The 24,563-nt window shown below is 42.3% G+C and overlaps 1 protein-coding gene across 1 annotated transcript in view; it reads right to left on the bottom strand.

The window, feature by feature from the left end:
* mrasa (muscle RAS oncogene homolog a) overlaps positions 1-24,563 on the bottom strand; it is a 65,031-nt gene that overhangs the window by 35,539 nt on the left and 4,929 nt on the right. Inside the window, exon 2 of the mRNA XM_072579895.1 lies at positions 6,195-6,399. Coding sequence (XP_072435996.1) covers positions 6,195-6,387 — 193 coding nt within the window. The 5' untranslated portion in view covers positions 6,388-6,399. The remainder of the gene's footprint in view (positions 1-6,194; positions 6,400-24,563) is intronic.

The following is a 24,563-nucleotide window of genomic DNA, read 5'->3' on the forward strand; positions in this document are numbered from 1 at the left end:
TTTTCCTTGGCGAATCCAGCTAGTCTGCACACCTCTAGATACTACAAGATAATTTAGCATGGTCAATCCACCTAACCTGACTGTGGGAGCACCTGGCAGAAACCCTGCAGGTACATGGAGAATGTGCCTACTCCACACAGACAGCCACTTAGGGCTGGAATGGGACCCATGTCTCTGACGTTGTGAGGCAGCAGTGCTAACCACTGCGCCAATGTTAAACTTTAGAAGCCATGATTACAAACAAAGAGCCAAATTGAGAAGTGTACAATTGGAAAATCAAGTGTGTGGGTAAAATGACTGCAGCATAACCTTAATCCAATAATGACAGGAGTTAAGTGTCAGCAATGAGGTGATTCCACCTTTATAGAGAATCACATGGCACAGAAGTGGGCCATTTGTCTTATTTGGATCATGTTAGCCCTTTGAGAGAGCTATTCAATTACTCACACTCAGTTGTGATTTACCAATAGTCCGACAACCTTTTCTGTTTAGGAAGGCAAGAGGAAGAGTAGGGTATTAACCCTTCAGTCTGTTGTGTCAGTCAATGAGAGAAGATGAGACCATCGATCCAACTTTAGTATTTTGTGTAGATTTCTACTAATCTCAGATTATGCAGCAACCTTTTAACTATATAACCAATGAATTAAGAAAAGCCTCTCACTCTGTTGTGTCTCCAAACAATACTGAATGGAAAGTCGTGCTGTGCTACAGACCCATAGCAATCAGGAGTACAAGAAGTTACCTCAATATTCATTTTGAATTGGATAGGAATTAAACCCTGACCACTGGGAAGAAAGGCACCCAGCCATCTTCTGCTAACTTTCAAGTCAACAGAACTTCAGAAATATGAAAAGGAATAGGTCATTTGGTCCTTCAAGATTAACAATTTTAGTTGGCTTTGTTTGTTTTGTCAAATGCCCTTATACATACGTGATTCTCAAGGGATTAAGACAATTTGGGATATAGATTGGAAAAGTAGGATCACAGATTGATACAATAGAAGAGGCCATTCAACCATCTAGTCTGTCATTTCACTTTTAAACAGCACCATCAGCCATGATGTTACTGAGTAGTCATGTAGAATGATCTGTTCCTATTATTTCTTCTGCTTTTAGTCAAAGCACAAACACGGCTGTGCAGGTTGCCAGGAGACAAGCTCAACATTTCAATTCCTTACAGACTTTGTTACACAAGCAGGGTTAGATAGTCCAAATGGTGAATAACACAATACTTCCTGAATTAAATCTTCCATTTATCATATCAAAGAACAATATTGAATATGGCTGATTTACTGCCTTACTTTGCATTAAAATTACACCAGTCCTCAAAATTACTAAAAGTGAAAATACCATATGCATAAAATAGCTTGTGAGAATGGATGGAGGTCAGGATTTAAGGTTTTGTATTTGAATTGTACAGTTCATGAGGTCAGAACTTTGTTCTTTTATTTCTAGTGTCTTTGTACAAATCAAGCCTAGACTACTGGGACAAATATATTAACTCTGGTTCTAAAAGCTTAGCACAGTCTCCATCAAGGTTCTACTCACTCCAAGTCCAGGCAAGGGAAGTTGGTAGGAAAAATAAAACCCCTCTGTAAACCTGGGTTTGAGAGCAAAGACACATAGTAGATGGAGATCTTACTTGTAAAATTCATCCGAAAATCATATTTCACCATTATGTTCCATAATTTCTTGAGAAAGAAAGGGTTTAATAAGACAGGAGTGGAAGACTGATAGAATTGTACATTGATAAATTGTGTCCAAAGGGATGCCTTGCATTGTACTCATGTCACCATATATTTGGCATCTTCTACACACTGTGTCTGATTTAAAGTCTGCAATGTTATTTCATTCAAAAAGAAATGCAGGCATCATGTTACAATTTTCAGCTTCCAATCCAACAGAAAATTGTGTTGGAGCAAACTTAAACTTTCTAAATGTATCAAGAATGCACTTAGGGGAGTGTTGTGCTTGTTTCAGCAAAACAAATTTGATTACAGCTGATTAGAAATATAATTTGACATGTTTTGGATTGTTATATAAGTCAAATAGGCATTAATACACAAATTAATATGTTGACAGTCAGGGGCAGAGTACAAACGCTAGAATCTTCAGCTGGAATTTTAAACTTGTTTGAGCCAATGGCGAGAATGTCAGGAAAATATGGCAAGAATGGAAAAAATCAGTTTCTCGGCCAGGGTTTAAATGATAAGTTCTGAATCTTGTCAATAAACAGTGACTATCTCATTTCCACGTACTTGCATTGCAATATTTGCCAATTGCGCTATGCATTTCACAATCCTCCTGTCCTTCCTTAAACATCTACCTGGTTATCCATTGGCAGCCCGCTGTAGTATTTCAGCAAACTCTAATTTCACTACAATGCCCCTTCAAGCTCCTCTTTCACACACATGGATATCACCATACATCAGCATTGCTGCTCTCAGATCAACTCACACAACATCTCAGGCTTGGACAATTTCACTTGCGAGTTCAGGGACACCTATGACTTACAGGCTTCTTCCAGTTCGCATTAGTCCCAGGGACACACATGCATCTCCACAGGCTCTTAGCTAATCTTCCTAGGGCTCGTTCACTTTGTGCTTGCTTGAAAGCTGCCAGGCTTTATGGCATGCATTGCCTTTCAGCACAGAGGGAGTAGTAGACAGCAATGGCCAGTCAATGCGTTGAACATGTTAGTGTAAGATACGGGGCAACATCAATATCACACTGACAGCATGGGCCTACTACTCACAAGGTAAACACACTGCGTGTGCTTCAAACAAATGATGGCTGAATGTCAAAGGGGGCCAGTTCTTTATGTGGTGAAAGGGGACCATGATTAGTTAGATGGTATTGCCACGGTCGGTCAAGTGGTCTGTTTGATTCCAGTCTGGGGATGGGCCGATCTTTCTTGCAGTGAAACAAAAAGAGGGGTTGAATGTGATAGAAGTGGATGGAAGAGAAATTAGTAGTGAGGCAGAACAGGAGTAGAGACAAGGAATTCCCATTGTTCGAACAGGAAACACAGAGGAAAGGAAGTGTGAGTAGATTAGGAGGATGTGGTAAACGACTGCTATTGAGTAACATGACGGATACAATAATGAGAGATAAACTCATCTTGGTGAGAGGGGGCACACAGTGGCAGAATTAGAATGACTGGTGGTCCTGAGAGGCTGAGTAGTGGAGTGAAGATGGTGGCACTTCTCTTGTGGACAGCAGAAAATCATTAACCTTCTCCCTGCATTGCTACGCCCGGTGGTTTGGCCAGGACACTGCACTGACTCAGACTGTTATCTCAGTGCGAGTTGGCTGGGTCTGGTGGTGCAATCTTCTATGTCCGTCAGCAGAGGGGGGGACAAAAAAAGACATAGTTCTGTCCACCAGCACCTCCCCGCAGTTGAAACGAGAAGTCAGCTTGCTTTTCCTTCAGGATAACATTACAGGATCACAGTGTGAAGGGCAGTTTCAGGCTTGTACAATCTGAAGTGCCATGAAGCTGGTGTTTAAATATGTTGCCAACATTGCACAACAATATTGCAAAACCCTGGCAGTGGCGAACACTTACACTTCTCCGGATGTACAATTCTATGGAATGGGCGCGGAGAGGCGGTTACATATTTAATGAGCTGAAAGGTAGAAGATTGCATGAGGAAAGCTGAAGTTGACTTGCTGTCATGAATCTCACTGAAAACTATGCCAAAAAATGAGAAAATGCAAACACTTGAGTTTGACTTTAAACACACTTCAGTTTTTAACATCTACATTAAAAAGGTCTTATTTTTAAAAAAGCAAAGATTTAAAGGAGTCTTGTCACTGCTGTTAAGATCCATAAAACCATAATAATTACAGCCCCCTGCCATGTTGATTCACCAGCCCCCTTTTTAAAAACTATTTGCTCCTTTTACCATGTTCTAGATGTAAGAAATGCGATCTTAATATTGTCTGAATTTCATTGGGATATTTCAAATCCAATTATCTTCTACACTAGAAACAAAATCAAAAAGTGTGGCGCTGGAAAAGCACAGCAGGTCAGGCAGCATGCGAGGAGCAGGAGAGTCGACGTTTTGGGCATAAATCCTTCATCAGGAAACAAAAGCAGAAATTGCTGGAAAAGCTCAGCAGGTATGGCAGCATCTGTGGAGAGAAATCAGAGTTAACATTTAGGGTCGAGTGACCCTTCCTCAGATGGTAGCTCGGAAAAAGTTGTTTTTTTATTGTAGAAAATAGGGTGGGGGAGGGGGTGAGGAGCAAACGATAGATGGACATAGAGATCAAAGAGGAAGAACAGTTGGACAGCCAAAGGAGTGGATAATGATCAGCCTAGGAGGATGAATAGCTACCAGTGGGGAATATTCATGGCTGGCAATGGGTAGTGTGTAATGGTAAGCATGTGATAGTAAGGCCTAGTGTGAGGGTTGGGGTAAGGACATACAAGAAGGGGCCTCAATCTCTAAAATTGTCGAACTCTACATTGAGTCCAGAAGGCTGCAGAGTTCCCAAGTGGAAAATGAGGTACTGTTCTTCCAGCTTGTGCTGGTTTGTTCTGGGTATTCAGTTATCTTCTGGTTTTGTGCTTCTCTCCCAAGCTATCAGTCACATTGTTGTCCCTCAAATGCACATTTACATTCCTGGAACTCTAAGTTTAAATCACTCCATTCGGTTCCCATAGTGCTAAAACGGACCTTAGTAAATGAAATCCTATGTGACGGAGATAAAGGTAAGCATTCCATCTGAAATTGCTTTCTTTATTCTTTCATGGGATGTTTGAATCATTGATATCACTATCTATTTGATTTTCTACCCATTCCTAACTGCCCTTGAACTAAGTGGCGGGCAGAGGGTGTTAAAGTATCAACCACATCATTGTTAGTCAGCCACATGTAGGCCAGAGTCTGTATGGAGAGCAGATTCATTTCAGTAAAAGGACATTAGTGAACCAGATGGGTTTAATGTGGTGCTGGTAACTGCATAAACCTCAAGTATGGGAACATTCTGCCGAAGCCTCTTTACTTCTCTTCCCTCCCTTAAAATACTCATTAAAGCCTCCATAAACCTCTGACCAAACCTTTGCCCATCTGTCCCAAAGTCTCTTTTTTTAGCTCAGTGACATCATGTAAAATAAAGCTCCTGTGAAACTCAGAGCTTTGTGATGTTACAAAACACAATATAAATACAAGCTGTTGCTCCTAAAACAGAAACTGTAAAATGCCTGAGACATCCAGGGTTTTAAATTAGCAACTTTTGACAATTCTTATTTACTCTCTGCAATAATGATTGATTTGAATGTTGGGTGTCAGGTGGGGATGGGTGTGATGGTATGAAAGGGGAAACATTTTGATACTTTATTTGCAATGCTTGGTATAACATCCATGAAAAGGACCATTACTCAATGTTCGTTTGCTTTTGTGTAAAGTTCTGAAATAAAAAGTTAGGACATCACAGTAGCTCAGTGGTTAGCACTTTTACCCCCTGCACCCCGCCCCAAGCACCAGGAACCTGGGTTTGATTCTACCCTCGGGTGATTGTCTGGCCATGTGGAGTTTGCACGTTCTCCCTGTGTTTGTGTGGGTTTACAAAATTATGAGGGGCATGGATAGGATAAATAGACAAAGTCTTTTCCCTGGGGTCGGGGAGTCCAGAACTAGAGGGCATAGGTTTAGGGTGAGAGGGGAAAGATATAAAAGAGACCTAAGGGTCAACGTTTTCACGCAGAGGATGGTACGTGTATGGAATGAGCTGCCAGAGGATGTGGTAGAGGCTAGTACAATTGCAGCATTTAAGAGGCATTTGGATGGGTATATGAATAGGAAGGGTTTGGAGGGATATGGGCCGGGTGCTGGCAGGTGGGATTAGATTGAGTTGGGATATCTGGTCGGTGTGGACGGGTTTGACTGAAGAGTCTGTTTTCATGCTGTACATCTCTATGACTCTATGTGCATTTGTGGTGGATTGCCCATGGGAAATGCAGGATTACATGGTTTGGGTGGATCTGGGTGGGATGCTCTTAACAGGGTCAGTGTGGAATCAATGGACCAAATGGCTTGCTTCCTCACTGTAGGGATTCTATAAAAAACAATTAGGTTAAATGTTGCTGTACATAATATATTCCATTGCTTAGCAACAATCCTTTTGGAATGTGGAAAACTGTACTTGTTACTGGGATAAATAAATAACCCCTCTAATTAAACTTACCATCCAGAATGGCCCACTGCCCATCGATTTCTGTGTGTTTCAAGTAAGAGTCTTCAATTGTTGGGTCATAATCTGGCACAAAAATCTTTTGAAAGAATTGGATGGTGAGAGCACTTTTTCCAACACCACCATCACCCACCACCACAAGTTTGTATGTGGGGAGATTATCACTTGGAACAGCACTCGTTGCCATGTTCTATTTGATCTGCAAAATAAAGAAGGATAGAAAACAATGTTAAATCTATAATTGCTCTTATTTAAAAACTCTTGAAGCAATTTGCCTTAGATAGTTTATTGACAATCGCAAAAGCATTCAAATGTTACAGAGAGCAAGGAGAAAATATGATGCTGAAAGGAGGGGTACTTGATCATCTCACACTTAAATTCTCATCTTTGCCCCTCTATGGCTTCTTCCTTCCCCATCTGTGTAAGTTCAACCAGTTTTCCAGTATCCTCTATTTCCATTCTTCCACCACTGGTGATCATATATGTCAACTGATCAGGCCTTTAAAAACTTTAGAATTTTCTACTTAAAACTTTCCAACTCTCTACTTTACAATGCCATAACTCTGAATTTACAACCTGAAGTTTCAACATTCAAGTTTTCACCTCCTACCATTTATAATTTTACAATCTACTCCTCACTGAACTCTTCAAGCTCCAGATAAGTGGCAGCCTTCCTTCTCATATAGTCATAGAGATGTACAGCACAGAAACAGACCCTTCGGTCCAACTCATCCGTGCTGACCAGACATTCCAACCCAATCTAGTCCCACCTGCCAGCACCCGACCCAAATCTCTCCGTGGGCAGCACAGTGGCTCATGGCCTCACAGTGCCAATTCCTGCCTCGGGCAACTGTCTGTGTGGAGTTTGCACAATCTCCCTGTGTCTGTGTGGGTTTCCTCCGGGTGCTCTGGTTTTCTCCCACAGTCCAAAAATGTGTCGGTTAGGTGAATTGGCCATATCTGACCATTGCTGTGCCTGACCACAGGCTCCAGAATTTCTTCTCTAAACAGCAATGATGCTTCACCTCTTTCTGCCACTTTACAACACTGAAATATATCGGAGCAGGAGTAGGACATTTGGCCTTTGCCTGTTCCACCATACAAGATGATCATAGCTGATCATCCAACTCGGTACCTTGTTCCCACTCTCTCCCCACACCTTTTAGCCCCTGGAAGTGTATCTAACTCCTGCTTGAAAATATTTAATGTTTTGGCCTCAACCACTTTCTGTGGAGACAAGCTTCCCCATATCAAGCTTTTGCTTAACCCTTCTCAGTTCAGTTCACAAGGAAATTCCCTTGTGGCACACCTGAGCGTATTCAGCTTCTCTTCATAATTAAACTGCTCCATCCTGACTGTGGGTGGCACGGTGGCTCAGTGGTTAGCACTGCTGCCTCACAGCACCTAGGTTTGATTTGAGCCTTGGGAGACTGTGTAGACTTTGCACAGTCTCTTAGTGTTTGTGTGGGTTTTCCCCTGGGCGCTCTGGCTTCCTCCCACAGTCCAAAGATGTGCAGGATAAGGCAGATAGGACATGCAAAATTGCCCATAGTGTCCAGTGATCTTTAGGTTAATGGGTTAGCCATGGGAAATGCAGGGTTACAGGGATGAGATGGGGGATGGATTTGGGTGGGACACTCTTCAGAGAGTCGGTGTGGACTCAATGGGCCGAATGGCCTACTTCCACAGTGTAGGGATTCTCTGATCCCAGACAACTTCCTGGTGAACCTCATCTGCATTCCTTCCAGAGCAATTACATTGTACCCATAGTGTGGTGACCAGAAATGTAGTACTCCAGATGCAGCCTCACCAAACTCCTGTACAGCTACAGCATAAGCTCCCTGCTCTAATACCTTGATTGATAAAGGTAACTGTCCTGCACACCTTCTTAACCACTCTGTTTACTTGTCCTGTCACTTTTAGGAATTTGAGGACTAGCATCCCAAGATCCCTCCATTCCTCTGAGCTGCCTAACGTCCTGCCATTCATTGGGTACTTCCTTGTTGAAGAGTTGCAGCTTTTAGAGACTGAAATATTGGCAAAATATTTAACTATCAAGCTGTGAAATTCTGTTGAACCATTTCTGTACACAAGACAATGCACAAAGTTAGTGACACTGGGGAAGTGTTAGAAAAGTATTTGCGTCTTATGATTCAGATAGATTGCAAATCTATTTAAACAGGGCACTGTTTGAACTTGGACACTTCAATTCAAAAAGCAAGTCCTTATTTAAAAGTCAAGTGACTGACGCTGATTGGTGGGTGAATCTGCTCTTTTGAAAACTTTGAGGAATTATACAGTGGTTGGGGTAGATGGGCCTGAAGAAATGATTCGATGAGCAAATTTCTTTGGAATTGCTGAATGCCACTAAATACCAACAACTACCACCCTGCACTTTTCTGGCCTTTAAATTTAAATTAATGATAAAGAAAAACTTAAACAAAGCAGATTACTGTAGTTCTTCAGAAGCTCACAAGTATCACATTCATGGGTCTGGTGAAAATTGGCATTCAGATCAACTTTGAGAGAAACACAAGTATTGCTGAGCAGTCTGAAGTACATTAGATAACTTCAGGATAATAGTGTCTTTGTGAGCTAGGCAAAAAAATTGTGCTATTTTGATGGAAGTGTTATATTGTTCCTCCACGAGTAAGAGATCTATTAACATTTCAGGCCATATAGTAGATCTGCGAATGCACTTGCTGAGGATTTAAGACTGCACTTTTACAGAAAAAGGTTATAGGTTACATTTTTTCTCATTTCCAATCATTGCTAAGTTAATAGAAGTAAGCATTCAGACACCAGAATGAGAGGTCACAGTTTTCGGCTCAGGGGTGGCAGATTGAAAACAGAGCTGTGACAGCGCTCTCAAAGGGTATCACTACCTCAGATTGTGGTTAATGCCTGATTATTGAGTAAGTTTAAGAAGGAGACAGACAGACTTTTTTATTAATAATGGGGTAAAGGAAGTGGGCAGGAAAGGGGAGTTGAGGCAATTGTTCCTGCCGGTGTGACTGACTCTACAATAAAGTTCCATTCCAACTGGTCACACTGTAGTTCCTGGTTCTCCCTTCCACAAACCTCTATTTACCATGAGATCACACTGAGAAATTTCTTCATTTCCTTCCTCACTTTACAAGTTCCGATTCTCTGACTCATTTAAATCTCACAATTCAATGATTTGGCAGGGAGGAAGCGAATTTGTTCTCAAGAACACTGCCAACTGGTACACAAATTGACAAATATCTACTTTCCCTTCCCCCTAGATGAGCCAGCTGTGATTGAAGAATTTGGAGACTGGGAAGCTTGCTGAGGATACATGATACCACCAGGCCATAGGTCACTCAAGTGGCATTTCTGAAAGCGGTATTTTTAGAACAGAGTGCACCATAGAACATAGAACATTACAGCGCAGTACAGGCCCTTTGGCCCTCGATGTTGCGCCGCCCTGTCATACTAATCTGAAGCCCATCCCACCTACACTATTGCATGTACGTCCATATGAATAATTCTTCCATTAGATTCTTAGATTACGTACAGTGTGGAAACAGGCCCTTCAGCCCAACAAGTCCACACCGACCCTTCAAAGAGCAACCCACCCAGACCCATTCCCCTACACCTAACACTATGGGCGATTTATCATGGCCAATTCACCTAACCTGCACATCCTTATGATGTGGGAGGAAACTGGAGCACCCAGAGGAAACCCACGCAGACACGGGGAGAATGTGTAAACTCCACATAGACAGTTGCCTGAGGCAGGAATTGAACCTGGATTTCTGGCATTGTGAGGTAGTAGTGCTAACCACTGTGACACCGTGCACGCAGGAGAGACTTTTACGTGTAAGATCAAGGTGGCAAAGTTTCATGGATAAAAATGAATACACAACTTTGTGCTCTTCAAATATGTGGTGCACACTGGAACCCATTATTCAGTAACCTTGCTTGTGATCCATGTTTTAAGTGGTTTGCTTTGCTCTCAAAGCCTACTAACTCAGCTTGCAGCACAACATTCACTTCCACCCCCTGATGCAAAGATCTGCAGATGATTTGACTCAGTCTAAAGATTGGTCATACCTCAGCTGGAAAACCTAGCACCAAAATATTCAGCTCTTCAATCTAACATCAGAAATTGGTAAATCTCCAAAGACCGTATTAAGAAAAAAGATTATATTCGTTCAGAAAGGCACATTTTACAGAGAATTTTTACAATGCATTTGTAAAAGACACATTCCTGCAGATAGATTTATTCAAGTTCTTTAAGAGAGGAAATGACAATTAGAATAATAGTCATATAGAACAGAAGCAGACCCTTCATTCCAACTCGTCCATGCCGACCAGATTTCGTAAACTTAACACGTCCCATTTGCCTCAGTTTGGCTCATATCCCTCTATATTATCTACTCATGTACTTGTCCAAACTGGCACAAAGGTAGAAGACAGAGGGTGGTGGAGGGTTGTTTTTCAAACTGGAGGCCTGTGACCAGTGGAGTGCCACAAAGATCAGTGTTGGGTCCTCTATTTTTTGTAATTTACATAAATGATTTGGATGCGAGCATAAGAGGTACAGTTAGTAAGTTTGCAGATGACACCAAAATTGGAGGTGTAGTGGACAGTGAAGAGGGTTACCTCAGATTTCAACAGGATCTTGACCAGATGGGCCAATGGACTGAGAAGTGGCAGATGGAGTTTAATTCAGATAAATGTGAGGTGCTGCATTTTGGGAAAGCAAATCTTAGCAGGACTTATACACTTAATGGTAAGGTCCCAGGGAGTGTTGCTGAACAAAGAGACCTTGGAGTGCAGGTTCATAGCTCCTTGAAAGTGGAGTCGCAGGTAGATAGGATAGTGAAGAAGGCGTTTGGTATGTTTTCCTTTAATGGTCAGAGAATTGATTATAGGAGTTGGGAGGTCATGTTGCAGCTGTACAGGACATTGGTTAGGTCACTGTTGGAATATTGCATGCAATTCTGGTCTCCTTCCTATCAGAAAGATGTTGTGAAACTTGAAAGGGTTCAGAAAAGATTTACAAGGATGTTACCAGGGTTGGAGGATTTGAGCTACAGGGAGAGGCTGAACAGGCTGGGGCTGGAGCCTTGGAGCCTGAGGGGTGACCGTATAGAGGTTTACAAAATTATGAGGGGCATGGATAGGGTAAATAGGCAAAGTCTTTTCCCTGGGGTCAGGGAGTCCAGAACTAGAGGGTGAGAAGTGAAAGTTATAAAAGAGACCTATGGGCTACCTTTTCACGCAGAAGGTGGTATGTGTATGGAATGAGCTGCCAGAGGAAGTGGTGGAGGCTGGTATAATTGCAACATTTAAGAGGCATTTGGATGGGTATATGAATAGGAAGGGTTTGGAGGGATATGGGCCGGGTGCTGGTAGGTGGGACTAGATTGGGTTGGGATATCTGGTCGGCATGGACGAGTTGGACCGAAGGGTCTGTTTCCATGCTGTACATCTCTATGACTCTAAGTTTTGTAACTATATCCACCTCCATCACTTCCTCTGACAGCTTATTCTTTATATGCACCAACTTCTGTGTGAAAAAGTTGCCCCTCAGGTCCCTTTTAAATATTTTACCTTGCACAATTAGCACAGAAGAATAGAAACATTTGGCAAAAGGAAATGCAAAGGCATAGTGAACATGAATGTTCAATATATGTCTGGTAAGTAACATATGAAAGAACTTATTAATAGAATTGCACATGCAAAGCAGTGTCAATAAGAAATTGGTTAAGGGACAGTGTAATATTTAACAGATATTTTCAAACAGAAGGGACTGGAATAATGATGTATATCCTTCACAATGTCAAAACTTCTACTCAATAAACTTGAATGTAGGGAACTGCAACCTGAATGTTTTATATAAATGCAGAAATAGGGAACAATTGGTTAAAGAGAATGATAAATGAGAAGAGCAGAGAGATTAGATTCTAAGCTTGCAGTGTGTAACTCACCTCCTGACTCCCCAAAGCCTATCCATCATCTGCAAGACATAAATCACCATTCAGGACAAAGCAACCCCTTTGAGGGGGAAAGATCCTCAGACAGCACCTTCCAAACCCACAACCATTTCCATCTAGAAGGACAAGGGCAGTAGATACATGGGAACAGAACCACCTTCAAATTCCCCTCCAAATCACTTACTTGTAAATCCTGACTTGTAAATTTCTCGCCAGTTCTTCACTGTTGTTGCGCCAAAAACCTGGAATTCCCTCCCTAAGGTCTTTATGTGTCATCCCAGAGCAGGTGGATACAGCGGTTCAAGAAGGCAGCTCAACACCATCCACCAGGGATGGGCAACAAATGCTGGCCAGCCAGGGATGCCCACGCCCCACAAATGAACAAAATAAACTTGATTGGTACCCTATCCATTATGTTAAGTAATCACTCCCTGCACCACCAGTACATACCATGTATCATGTACAAGATGCATTACTTCGAAAGATAACCAACAGATACATGGAAGCAAGTTCCTCTCCATACCATGTACTGTCCTGATTTGGAACCAAATCAACCTTCCATTACTGTCACTGGGTTAAAATCCTGGAACTGTGTTCTCACAGCACTGTGGTGACCTTCCATCACACGGACTGCAGCAGTTCAAAATGTACTCTCATTCCAGCCTCGGGCGACTGTCTGTGTGGAGTCAGCATATTCTCCCTGTGTCTGTGTGGGTTTCCTCCAGGTGCTCTGGTTTCCTCCCACAGTCCAAAGATGTGCAAGCCAGGTGAATTGGCCATGTTAAATTGCCCATAATGTTAGGTGCATTAGTCAGAGGGAGATGGGTCTGGGTGGGTTACTCTTCGGAGGGTTGGTGTGGACTGGTTGGTGTGGACTGGTTAGGCTGAAGGGCCTGTTTCCACACTGTAGGGAATCTAATCTTATTACCACCTTTAAGTGCAATTAGAAATGGGCAACAAATACAGAACTTGCCAGCGGCACCTACATCGTGTTTAGCACTGTCATTTAATAAAAGGCTAATGTGATTAGGTTCTCAATATTTTCATCAACAGGATTTCAGTAGGTGGAGGCCTAATTGAAATAATAAAGTTGCAGAATCCCACAATACCAAATAACAGTAGGTCAGAGTTGCCAAGAGAGATCAATAAGACCAAGACCATAATTTTTGTGAGAATTCCCTGGTGGGTCCTGCTGAGTAGCTGTGATTTTAGCAAAGAATTTGTGCGTTAATTCAGCCATAGGCTTCCCTCTCCGTTCCTCCCACTACTGGCAGTATTAAGGAAACCAACACATCCCAGCACTTAATTTGCGTGGTGGAATGTTCTCTCAGCTCTGGTGGCCTCCTTCCTGCCAACACGGAGCTATCAGTCCTCCTGGATTTGTGCTGAGAGACAACAGATTTGGATTTGAAAACGTGGGTGCTGGAAGTTAAAATGGAATCTAAGGAGGCCTTTAACCCAGGTGGGCTCAAAATTACTTCAGGTAAAAAGAAAATTGGGGAGTTAGGGACTTAGATGAAAGAGAGAAGGCAAGTTGCAAAAATGGAAAGAACTGTGTGGTTTTGTTTGGGTAAAGTTGCCATAGTCTGACAGGGCTGCACTCTCTCATAAAAGAGAAAGACAATTAGCAGTGGCTTAATCTGAGGGCCACCACATGTCAGGCAAGGGAAGAGGTTGAGAAGGACAGTCCATGATCATCTCAGCTGGAACAAAAAACAGGACAGCACAGGAACAGGCCCTTTAGCCACCAAGACTGCACTGACGCATGATGCCTTTCTAAAGTAAAAGCTTTTTGCTTTTACACAGAGTGTAGCCCTGCCTACTAATGTATCTATCAAAATGCCTCTTAAACATTGCTGTCTTTACTGCATCTATCACCTCCTCAGGCAGCGCATTCCAGGAACTTACCATTCTCTGTGTAAAAACATGCCTTTCACATCTCCTTTTCAGCTTAAACCCTCGTCCCCTAGTAATTGGCATTTCACCCTGGGGGTAATAGAAGACTTTGACTATCCATTCTATCCATGCCTTTCATTATTTTGCATTAGGGCTCCCCTCATCCTTCAGCATTGAAGTGAAAGCAAACCAAGTTTGTCCAATCTCTCCTCGCAGCAAATACCCTCCAAACTAGACAACATCCTGCTCAACATTTCTGTACCTTCTCCAAAGCCTTACCATCCTTCTCGTAGTGTGGCTACCAGAACTGTACACAATATTCCAAATGTGGCCTAACTGAAGTTCCATATAGCTGCAGTATGACTTACTAATTTTATATTCTATGCCTCGACCAATGAAGGCCTTATGCCTTCTTGACCATCTTGTCCATGGAAACAGGAATTGAACTCACACTGTCGGCATCAGCCTGTATTGCAAACCAGCCAACTGAATTAACTGACCTCTGAATGTTTCAATTACAGAAGTAGATAGTGATTAGTAATTAGGAAACAGAATTCCTTACCATTAATGATAAAAGAAGCAGAATTCATAGTAACTTTCAAAATGGAGGTGAATAAGTATTTGAAAAATTGAGGAGAACTGGGGAAAGATAGGGGACATGACCATGTGAAGGGCTTATTCAAAGAGAATGGGTGCCATGATCTTGAGATTCTCCTTCTGTACTTCACTTTCATAAATAAGGTGATAAGCACTTTAGGATAATTCAGGCTCTATAGCTTCATGGAGGAAATTATGGATAAATGCTTTAAAATATTAATTTCTGAATTACACATGGAACTTATGTGTGGACTCCCAACTTCCAACCATGCCTCAATTGATCCGTTGTGAAATTTCTGGACCCATATCTTCTCCGTTACAAAGACTGTCTACTTTGAGCTCACAATATTATGTGGTTCCTCCCCCATATCTCCACATCTGTTATAAAGCCTTTATCTTTGTCATTGTTACCTTTGAACTCAATTACTGCAATAAGTTTCTGGCTTTTATCTGCACAAAATTTAAATCATCCAAAGCTGTACAGATCAAGCTCAATTCTACACCAAATTATGCTTGGTCCAATATTTATGACCAGGCTGATCTGCAATTGCTTTAATTCCCCCAGTGTTTCAAAATTTTCAATTTCTGTTTGAATTCCTGAAATATTTCACTCCTCTTCAATTCCATAATCTAGTTTAGTGTTATGAGCCCTTTATTTAGAAACTCAGTTTCTCTGATATTATCCTTTTGAGCATCACTCTCCCTCTCCACCTTTTCTGTGCTTGGCACTCTGAACCATTGTGGAGAAAGTGAGGACTGCAGATGCTGGAGATCAGAGCTGAAAACGTGTTGTTGGAAAAGTGCAGCAGGTCAGGCAGCATCCAAGGAACAGGAGAATCGACGTTTCGGGCATAAGCCCTTCTTCAGGAATGAGGAAAGTGTGTCCAGCAGGCTAAGATAAAAGGTAGGGAGGAGGGACTTGGGGGAGGGGCGTTGGAAATGCGATAGGTGGAAGGAGGTCAAGGTAAGGGTGATAGGCCAGAGTGGGGTGGGGGCGGAGAAGATTGCAGGTTAGGACGGCGGTGCTGAGTTCGAGGGATTTGACTGAATCATTGTCTCATTATGACCTTGACTGAAGAGGTGTTATCGAACAAGAGTTTGGTTGAATTGGAAGGAATGACTGTACACACATACAAACATTTTAGATCAATTAAATTTTCAATATCATCTCAATATCCCTAACTTCCTTAGACTTCTGACATGGCTTGGGACACCTTTCTATTAAAGAAGGGCTGTATAAAAGTGAGCCATTGTTTCATCAGATTAAGTAACTGAGATTTAAGAATTGGGATCAATATACGACTTGATTCATCACACAATTTTCCCTCACATCCTCACTAAATAGACCAACTAGCAACCATACTGTCCAAGGCAAGAGTAAAAATGTGGGAAGTTTTCTGGATAATAAGTGGACATCAACAAGGAAAGTTAAAGTTGCTGTAGTCCCAAAGGGTCATTGAGCTACTTTCTCATTAAAGAGAGGGAGACAGCTGGTGTCGGTGGTTTAACCTAAGGGTCACCATGCCTTAGGTGAGAGGAGAGATTGAGAAGGAGAGACCTTCATGGCAATTAGTGTAGGAATTGAACCTACACTGTTAGCCTCACTCTCAATTATAAACCAGCTGTCCATCTAACTGATGCCCCGACATCAACAAGCACAAACAAAAACCAGACAGACCATCTACATAATAATATTAACCTTCTACCTTTGCATACAATCGTCAACTTTGACTAGAAATCCATAGATTTTATAGAGCTGGTGCATTACAGAAATGACTCATTATTTTACGTATTAAAAACATTAGTACAAAGATAGCACTTCACTCATGTGACACATTCATGATACCAGTGAGAATTTCAGTAACATCACTGCAGTGACACAAGCTCAACCATTGATAGGTCTTGCTGCAACCCTTTGAAGAGATACAGCATTTCAAAATGCATAGGTTGAAAAGACCTGTTACTCAACTAGACTGCTTGTTTTGATACAAATTTAAATTGAGTTGTGCAAATCATATGCACCTTTATAAATATGGTCAGTGATCAACCGTTTGTAATGTGACAAAAGGACACAATTTGAATCGGCGCTTTGCACCATATCCATAAAACTAATATCTCAGCTGATTTGGCCAGCTCGAATGTTCCCTGCAATACCTCAGCTTATCTCAAAAATAACATCTAATATCAGGTCATCCTAATTACAAAGGGAAGAGATAAGGTGCATCCCTGAAATATTGAGAGTGTAGTGGTCAAAAATAACAGACAATCAGAAAAGTCAAATACCAAGGAAGATCTTCCAGGGCTACACTCATGGATACCAAAATCAACCTCAAACACTTTGGCTTGCATTGATATAGCACCTTTAATAAGTGATCCGGGGCAGATCAGAAGTGTTTTAGCAGGCACACTTTTGACATTATGTTGTATAAAACAGTTAATAAACAAGGTGGCCAAATATTAAGTGAAAGAGAGTTTAAAATTTTTAAAAGATAGGAGAGAGATTGAATGATGGCGATGTTCAGGTTTAGAATCCAGTATCAAATTTATTCTTCACTCCCTTCTCTTTTAAGCAGTTGCCCAATACAATAGCACGAATTTAAATGGTACAACCTCAAACATTTAGAGAGGACATCACATTTGGAAGACCTCTGGGGACAAAGAGAAAGTGCAATGGTCGCATCTGATGTCGGGTGTCTCTGGTGTGTCTGGCTCGTATATGTGTGGAAAGTGTGTGCACATTCAGCTATTGACTGAGCACATTGCAGCACTGATGAAAGAACTCGAGGACCTTAGGCTCATCCGAGAGAACGAGATCTTTCTGGACAAGACCTTCAGCAAGGTTATTACACCAATCATGCCAGAAGAGAGCAGAAGGGAGCAGACGATGAGGAAGGCAGAGAGGAGACAGGTGCAAGAGACCCCGGGAGAATTACCTGTCAGGAACAAGTTGAAGCTTTTGGAAACAGTAGAGTCTGATGACACTGCCAGTTCACAAGGCGGCCAGGTCTGTCAATCAAAAGTTGGCGCAGAGGCAGAGCGGAAGAGTCGGACATCGCACAGAACTGTGGTAATAGGGGACTCCATCATGAGAGAAACTGACTGGAGTTTTTGTGGCAGCAGATGGGGTTTAATGATGGTATGTTGCCTTCCTGGTGCCAGGGTGAAAGACATCGCGGACAGAGTGCAGGAAATCCTCAAGGACGAGGGTGAAGAGCCAGAAGTGGTGGTACATGTCGGCACAAATGATGTTGGGAAGAAGAGGAGGAACATACTACAGCGGGACTTCGGAGAACTAGGAAGAAGGCTGAAAAGCAGGAGGTCCAAGGTGGTTATCTCCAGTTTGCTTCCAATTCCTCGGGCTGGTGTGGCCAGAAACAGGGAGATAATGGACTTGAATGTGTGGCTGGGGAACTGGTGCAGGAAGCAAGGATTTAAGTTCTTGGATCACTGGGGTATATTTTGTGGTAAGCATAAATTCTACAAGAGAGACGGTTTGCACCTTAATAGGTTAGGGACCAGCATTCTGGCAGGCAGGTTTTCTACTGCAACACTGCTACGTTTAAACTAAGTAGCGGGGGGGGGGGGGGGGGGGGGGGAGGGGACAAACTGGATGTTTAAAAAGGAAATTGAAGAGAAAGTTAGAACAAGAGAAGTCAAGAAAGACAGCTGTATCAATGAGGCAGAAAACTCGGGAAGGGATCATGCTGTAAGGTTGAGTGAAATAGGGGTTGATGGGAAGGGTGAGAGCAGTAACAAATTAAAAATACTATACATGAATGCACGAAGCATAAGACATAAGATGGATGAGATTGAGGCTCTTTTGGAAATTGGCAGATACGATATTGTGGGGATAACTGAGACGTGGCTTCAAGTGGACAGGACCTGGGAAATGAATATTCAAGGCTACATGTGCTATTGTAAGGACAGACTGACGGGCAGAGGGGGTGGGGTGGCCATGTTGGTAAGGGAGGATATTCAGTCCCTTACGCGGGGGGACCTAGAATCAGGGGATGTAGAATAAATATGGATGGAGCTGAGAAATTCTAAGGGTAAAAAGACCCTCTTGGGAGTCATCTACAGGCCCCCAAACAGTAGTCTGGATGTCGGATGGAAGTTGAATCAGGAGCTGAAATTGGCCTGTCGCAAAGATGTTACTACAGTTGTTATGGGGGACTTTAACATGCAGATAGACTGGGAGAATCAGGATGGTATTGGACCTCAAGAAAGAGACTTTGTGGAGTGCCTCCAAGGTGGATTCTTAGAGCAGTTGGTGCTGGAGCCGACCAGAGAGAAGGCAATTCTGGATCTGGTATTGTGTAACGAACCAGATTTAGTCAGAGACCTCGAAGTGAAGGAGCCATTGGGAAGTAGTGACCATAATACATTAAGCATCAATCTGCAATTTGAGAGGGAGAGGGTACAGTTGGAAGTGACAGTACTTCTATTGAATAAAGGGAACTATGGAGCTATGAGGGAGGAGCTGGCCAAAGTTCAATGGTGCAATACCTTAGCAGGGATGACCGTGGAGGAACAATGGCGGATATTTCTGTGTTTAATGCAGAAGTTGCAGGATCAGTTCATTCCTAAAAGGAAGAAAGATCCCAGGAAGAGGCATGGGCGGCCGTGGCTGATGAGGGAAGTTAAGAAACATATAAAGTTAAAAGAGAAAAAGCATAGCATAGCAAAGACAAGTGGGAAAACTGAAGACTGGGAAGCTTTTAAAGAGCAACAGAGGATTACTAAGAAGGAAATACGCAGAGGAAAATGAGGTACGAAGGTAAACTGGCCAATAATATAAAGGAGGATAGTAAAAGCTTTTTTAGGTATGTGCAAGGCAAAAAAATGGTTAGGACTAAAATTGGGCCCTTGAAGACAGAAACAGGGGAAATATATTACGGGGAACAAAGAAATGGCAGAGGAATTAAATGGGTACTTCAGATCTGTGTTCACTGGGGAAGACACAAGCAATCTCCCTGAGGTAACAGTGGCTGAAGGACCTGAACTTAAGGGAATTTATATTTGCCAGGTTTTGGTGTTGGAGAGACTGATAGGTCTGAAGGTTGATAAGTCTCCGGGGCCTGATGGTCTACATCCCAGGGTACTGAAGGAGGTGGCTTGGGAAATTGTGGATACGTTGGTGATTATTTTCCAGAGTTCGATAGATTCGGGGTCGGTTCCTGAGGATTGGAGGGTGGCTAATGTTATATCACTTTTTAAGAAAGGTGGGAGAGAGAAAGCAGGAAATTATAGACCAGTTAGTCTGACCTCAGTGATGGGAAAGAGGCTGGAGTCTATTATAAGGGATGAAATTACGGCACATCTGGATAGTAGTAACAGGATAGGACAGAGTCAGCATGGATCTATGAAAGGGAAATCATGCTTGACTAATCTTCTTGAATTTTTTGAGGATGTAACTCTGAAGATGGACGAGGGAGATCCAGCAGATGTAGCGTACCTGGACTTTCAGGAAGCTTTTGATAAAGTCCCACACAGGAGGTTAGTGAGTAAAATTAGGGTGCATTGTATTGGGGGCAAAGTACTCGATTGGATTGAAAAGTGGTTGGCTGATAGGAAACATAGGGTAGTGATAAACGGCTGCATTTCGGAATGGCAGGCAGTGACCAGTGGGGTACCATAGGGATCCGTGCTGGGACCGCAGCTTTTTACAATATAGGTTAATGATATAGAAGATGGTATCAGCAATAACATTAGCAAATTTGGGTGGCAGGGTGAAATGTGATGAGGATGTTAGGAGATTACAGGGTGACCTGGACAAGTTAGGTGAGTGGGCAGATGCAGTTAAATGTGGATAAATGTATGGTTATCCACTTTGGTGGCAAGAACAGGAAGGCAGATTACTACCTCAATGGAATCAATTTAGGTAAAGGGGCAGTAAAGAGAGATCTGGGTGTTCTTGTACACCAGTCAATGAAGGCAAGCATGCAGGTACAACAGGTAGTGAAGAAGGCTAATAGCATGCTGGCCTTCATAACAAGAGGAGTTGAGTATAGAAGCAAAGAGGTGCTTCTGCAGCTGTACAAGGCCCTGGTGAGACCACACCTGGAGTACTGTGTACAGTTCTGGTCTCCAAATTTGAGGAAAGACATTCTGGCTATTGGGGCAGTGCAGCACAGGTTCACGAGGTCAATTCCTGGAATGGCGGGATTACCTTACACTGAAAGACTGAAGTGACTGGGCTTGTATACCCTTGAGTTTAGAAGACTGAGAGGGGATCTGATTGAGGCATATAAGATTATGAAAGGATTGGACACTCTGGCAGCAGGAAACATGTTTCTGCTGGTGGGTGAGTGCCGAACCAGAGTACACAACTTAAAAATACGGGATAGACCATTTAGGACAGAGATGAGGAGAAACATCTTCACCCAGAGAGTAGTGGCTGTGTGGAATGCTCTGCCCCAGAGGGCAGTGGAGGCCCAGTCCCTGGATTCATTTAAGAAAGAATTGGATAGAGCTCTCAAAAGTAGTGGATTCAAGGGTTATGGAGATAAGGCAGGAAGAGGATACTAATTAGGAATGATCAGCCATGATCATTTGAATGGTGGTGCAGGCTCGAAGGGCTGAATGGCCTACTCCTGCACCTATTGTCTATTGTCTATTATCTGCTCTGTCTTTGTTCTGGGGAATTAGTGGATTCAATATCAAGAACAAAATAGGAGATAAATCCCAAAATGGAAGTCATTCTTTTCTATGGCTTGTTTCCTGTTTTGTGTAGAAGTAAGCAGAAGGCTCAAGAGCTGGACAAATACAAAGTGAACTTGGGTGAATATAGTAAAGAAAATCAGCTGCATGGGAATGCAGTGAGCATGATATTACACAGTTACTATGATTAGAACACAGAACTTTACAGCGCAGTACATGCCTTTCAGCCCTCGATGTTATGCCGAACTGTGCAAATAATCTGATGCCCATCTAACCTACACCATTCCATTAACACCCATATGTATGTCCATTGCCCATTTAAATGCCCTTAATGTTGGCGAGTCTACTACTGTTGCAGGCAGGCCGTTCCACACCCCTACTACTCTCTGAGTGAAGCAACTACCCCTAGCTGTCCTAAATTGATCACCCCTCAATTTAAAGCTACATCCCCTCATGAGAGCCTTCACCATCTGAGGACTGGTAAGCTATTTCTAAGTTGCCAAACAAAATTCATGTAAAACCATGAAATTACTTTCACTCCTCTTGATAAGCAATAAAATCAATCATTTTTGATTTGTCCTTCGTGATTTAAATACTGCAAAATGAATTATTGCCAATAAGATATAGACAGCACAGTCAGTCAGGCAGCATCCATGGAGCAGGAAAATCAGGATGAAGGGTTTCTGCTAGAAATATCGACTCTCCTGCTCCTTGGAAGCTGCCTGACCGGCTGTGCTTTTCCAGCACCACACTCTTCGACTCCAATCTCCAGCATCTGCAGTCTTCACTTTCACCTAAATATAAAGAGTAGCCAAGATACACACTTCTGTTTTTCTGTACATTAATCAACAATGTTTTGATCATTCCATAATAAATAAAATCCAACTTTAACTAGAATTAACTACATTTTTTCCCCATTTTTCTTGTCTAAAAAATAAAGTTACCTGGATGTCATATTCCCTGTCCTTTTGTTCAGGCAAGATTCTTGTTGAATGTCATATTGCTGTCACAAAATTAAGGGTAGGGTTTCGATCAAGGGCAATAGCCCGGAAACATTACATCAGTTTATCTCTCCACAGATGCTGCCTGACCTACCAAATTTCTCCAGCACTTTCTGATTTTGTTTTAGACTTCCAACATCTCTAGTATTTTGCTTGTGTGTCATATGGGTAAGACGTGTTTTGAAATTAGCTGACCTTTCATTTTGGCATCCTACCTTCGTCAAAGCGATGGAACAGAATTTCCAGAACTTTAATGTAGGGAAACTCAGTAGATGCTGGGAATTATTCAATAGATTTCTTCTTCCTGAACAATGCAACTATTGTTTTTCTTTCATGAACTGTTGTTTTATTATTTTGTTAAGCCTTTGTACTCGCACACTACTGTATACTTTAGCTCTCAATGACTCAACACTGTCATAGTTTTGAACAGCGAAATCTGACACTGGTCAAGCAAAAACAACTTGTGTTATGAAACAGCTGAAAATTGTCTCATCAGCCTTGAAGCCTCGTTTCATGTCTGAAATGATTCACAGCACCATATTTAGAGAGTAGAAAATTTCTTATGACAGTTAAATCTTGCTTAAAAACAAAGTTATAGAAACGTTGCCATGGAAAACACAATGAGAAAAAAAAATCATGCAAGCTGCTGAGAGCAGCTGTGGACCTATTCGATCGACAAAGCTGAAGCTTCCAGCTTCACCAACTACCCCAACCCCCAACCAACTTCCTTGCAACAATTCTCGGAAAAGGTCAACTTCCTGCTCTTCCCCACGTTAAATACTAATTGCCAAAAATCTCACATTTTTGCTACTCTGTCATCAAGATCAGAATTATTTCTTTCTTACAAAGAAAAGTGCTGTAGTGACACTAATCAGATGAAATACAACATGGAATAAAGCAGCAAAGCTATGTGCACTTGTGGTCCCCTTACCTCAAGAAGGGTATTATTGCCATAGAGTGAGTGCAAAAGGGATTGACCAGTCTTGTTTCCAGGACAGTGGGACTGTCCTATGAAAAGACATTGGGCAAACTGGGTGCATGTTCGAACAATTGAGAAGTGATCTCATTGAAACCTACAAAGCATATAAAGGGATCAACAGGGTGGATGCAGGGAAGATATTTTCCTGGTTGGAGAGCAAGCACAATTTCAATGTAAACAGCATGTCATTTAGAACCAAGATGAGGAGAACTTTTTTTTAACTCAAGGGGTGATGAATCTTTGGAATTTTCTACGCCAGAGGACTGTGGAAACTCAGTCTCTGAATGGCACAGTGCTTAGCATTGTTGCCTTATAGCACCAGGGACCTGGGTTTGATTCCAGCCTTGGGCGACTGTTCTGTGTGGAATTTGCACATTCTCCCTGTGTCTGTGCGGGTTTGCTCCGGTTTCCTCCCACAGTTCAAAGATGTGCAAGTTAGGTGAATTGGCCATGCTAAATTGACCATAGTGCTCAGGGATGTGGGGGTTAGGTGCATTAGTTAGGGGGAATGGGCCTAGGGGGGTTACTCTTCGGAGGGTTGGTGTGGACTTATTGGGCTGAAGGACGTGTTTCCACACTGTAGGGATTCTGAGTTTATTTAAAGAGAGATCTGATTTCTGGCATAAAGGGTCATGTGTAAAAGGCACTGAAGTATTCAATTGGACATGTTCCTGTTTAATAGCACAGCAAGCTCAAGACAATGAATGGTCTACACCTAAGTCCCTACCCTTCCACGAGTGTGGCCTGGTTTCTGAGATCTAAGGTCAATAATTCACTGACTTCTATTTGCAGCCAAATGCAAACCCATGAAATAGGCACATGTCAGCCTGTATGGAGAAAACTAATTTTCTATAAATGGAACAGTTGGCTCTTGATATAAATTGATTCTGGTTCTGAGAGTCCTACTGCATTCAAGTTAGCTGTATGTAAATTCATTACTCTCTGTCTTAGTTCACTGCATAAGAAAGGGTGCATAAGAAAGGGTGCACTAAGCACAGATTATACAGAAATAATTGCATTGTGAAATTTAACAAGACAAATTTTACAATCAGAGAATCAGGAAAGATTGGAGAGAAAGGTTAATTTAGTGAATGCTGCACCTCAGGATTTAAAAAACATGATTTCCTGAGATGTGGCACTGCCAGCGAAGCCAGCATTTGTTGCGCATCCCAAATTGTGCTTGAACTGAGTGGTTTCATAAGGCTATTTCAGAGGGCAGTTAAGAGTTGGTGTGCATCTGGAGTCGCATTTAGACCAGACTTGG

The sequence above is a fragment of the Chiloscyllium punctatum genome, chromosome 10, assembly GCF_047496795.1.
Source record: "Chiloscyllium punctatum isolate Juve2018m chromosome 10, sChiPun1.3, whole genome shotgun sequence".
Classification (NCBI taxonomy): Eukaryota; Metazoa; Chordata; class Chondrichthyes; order Orectolobiformes; family Hemiscylliidae; genus Chiloscyllium; species Chiloscyllium punctatum.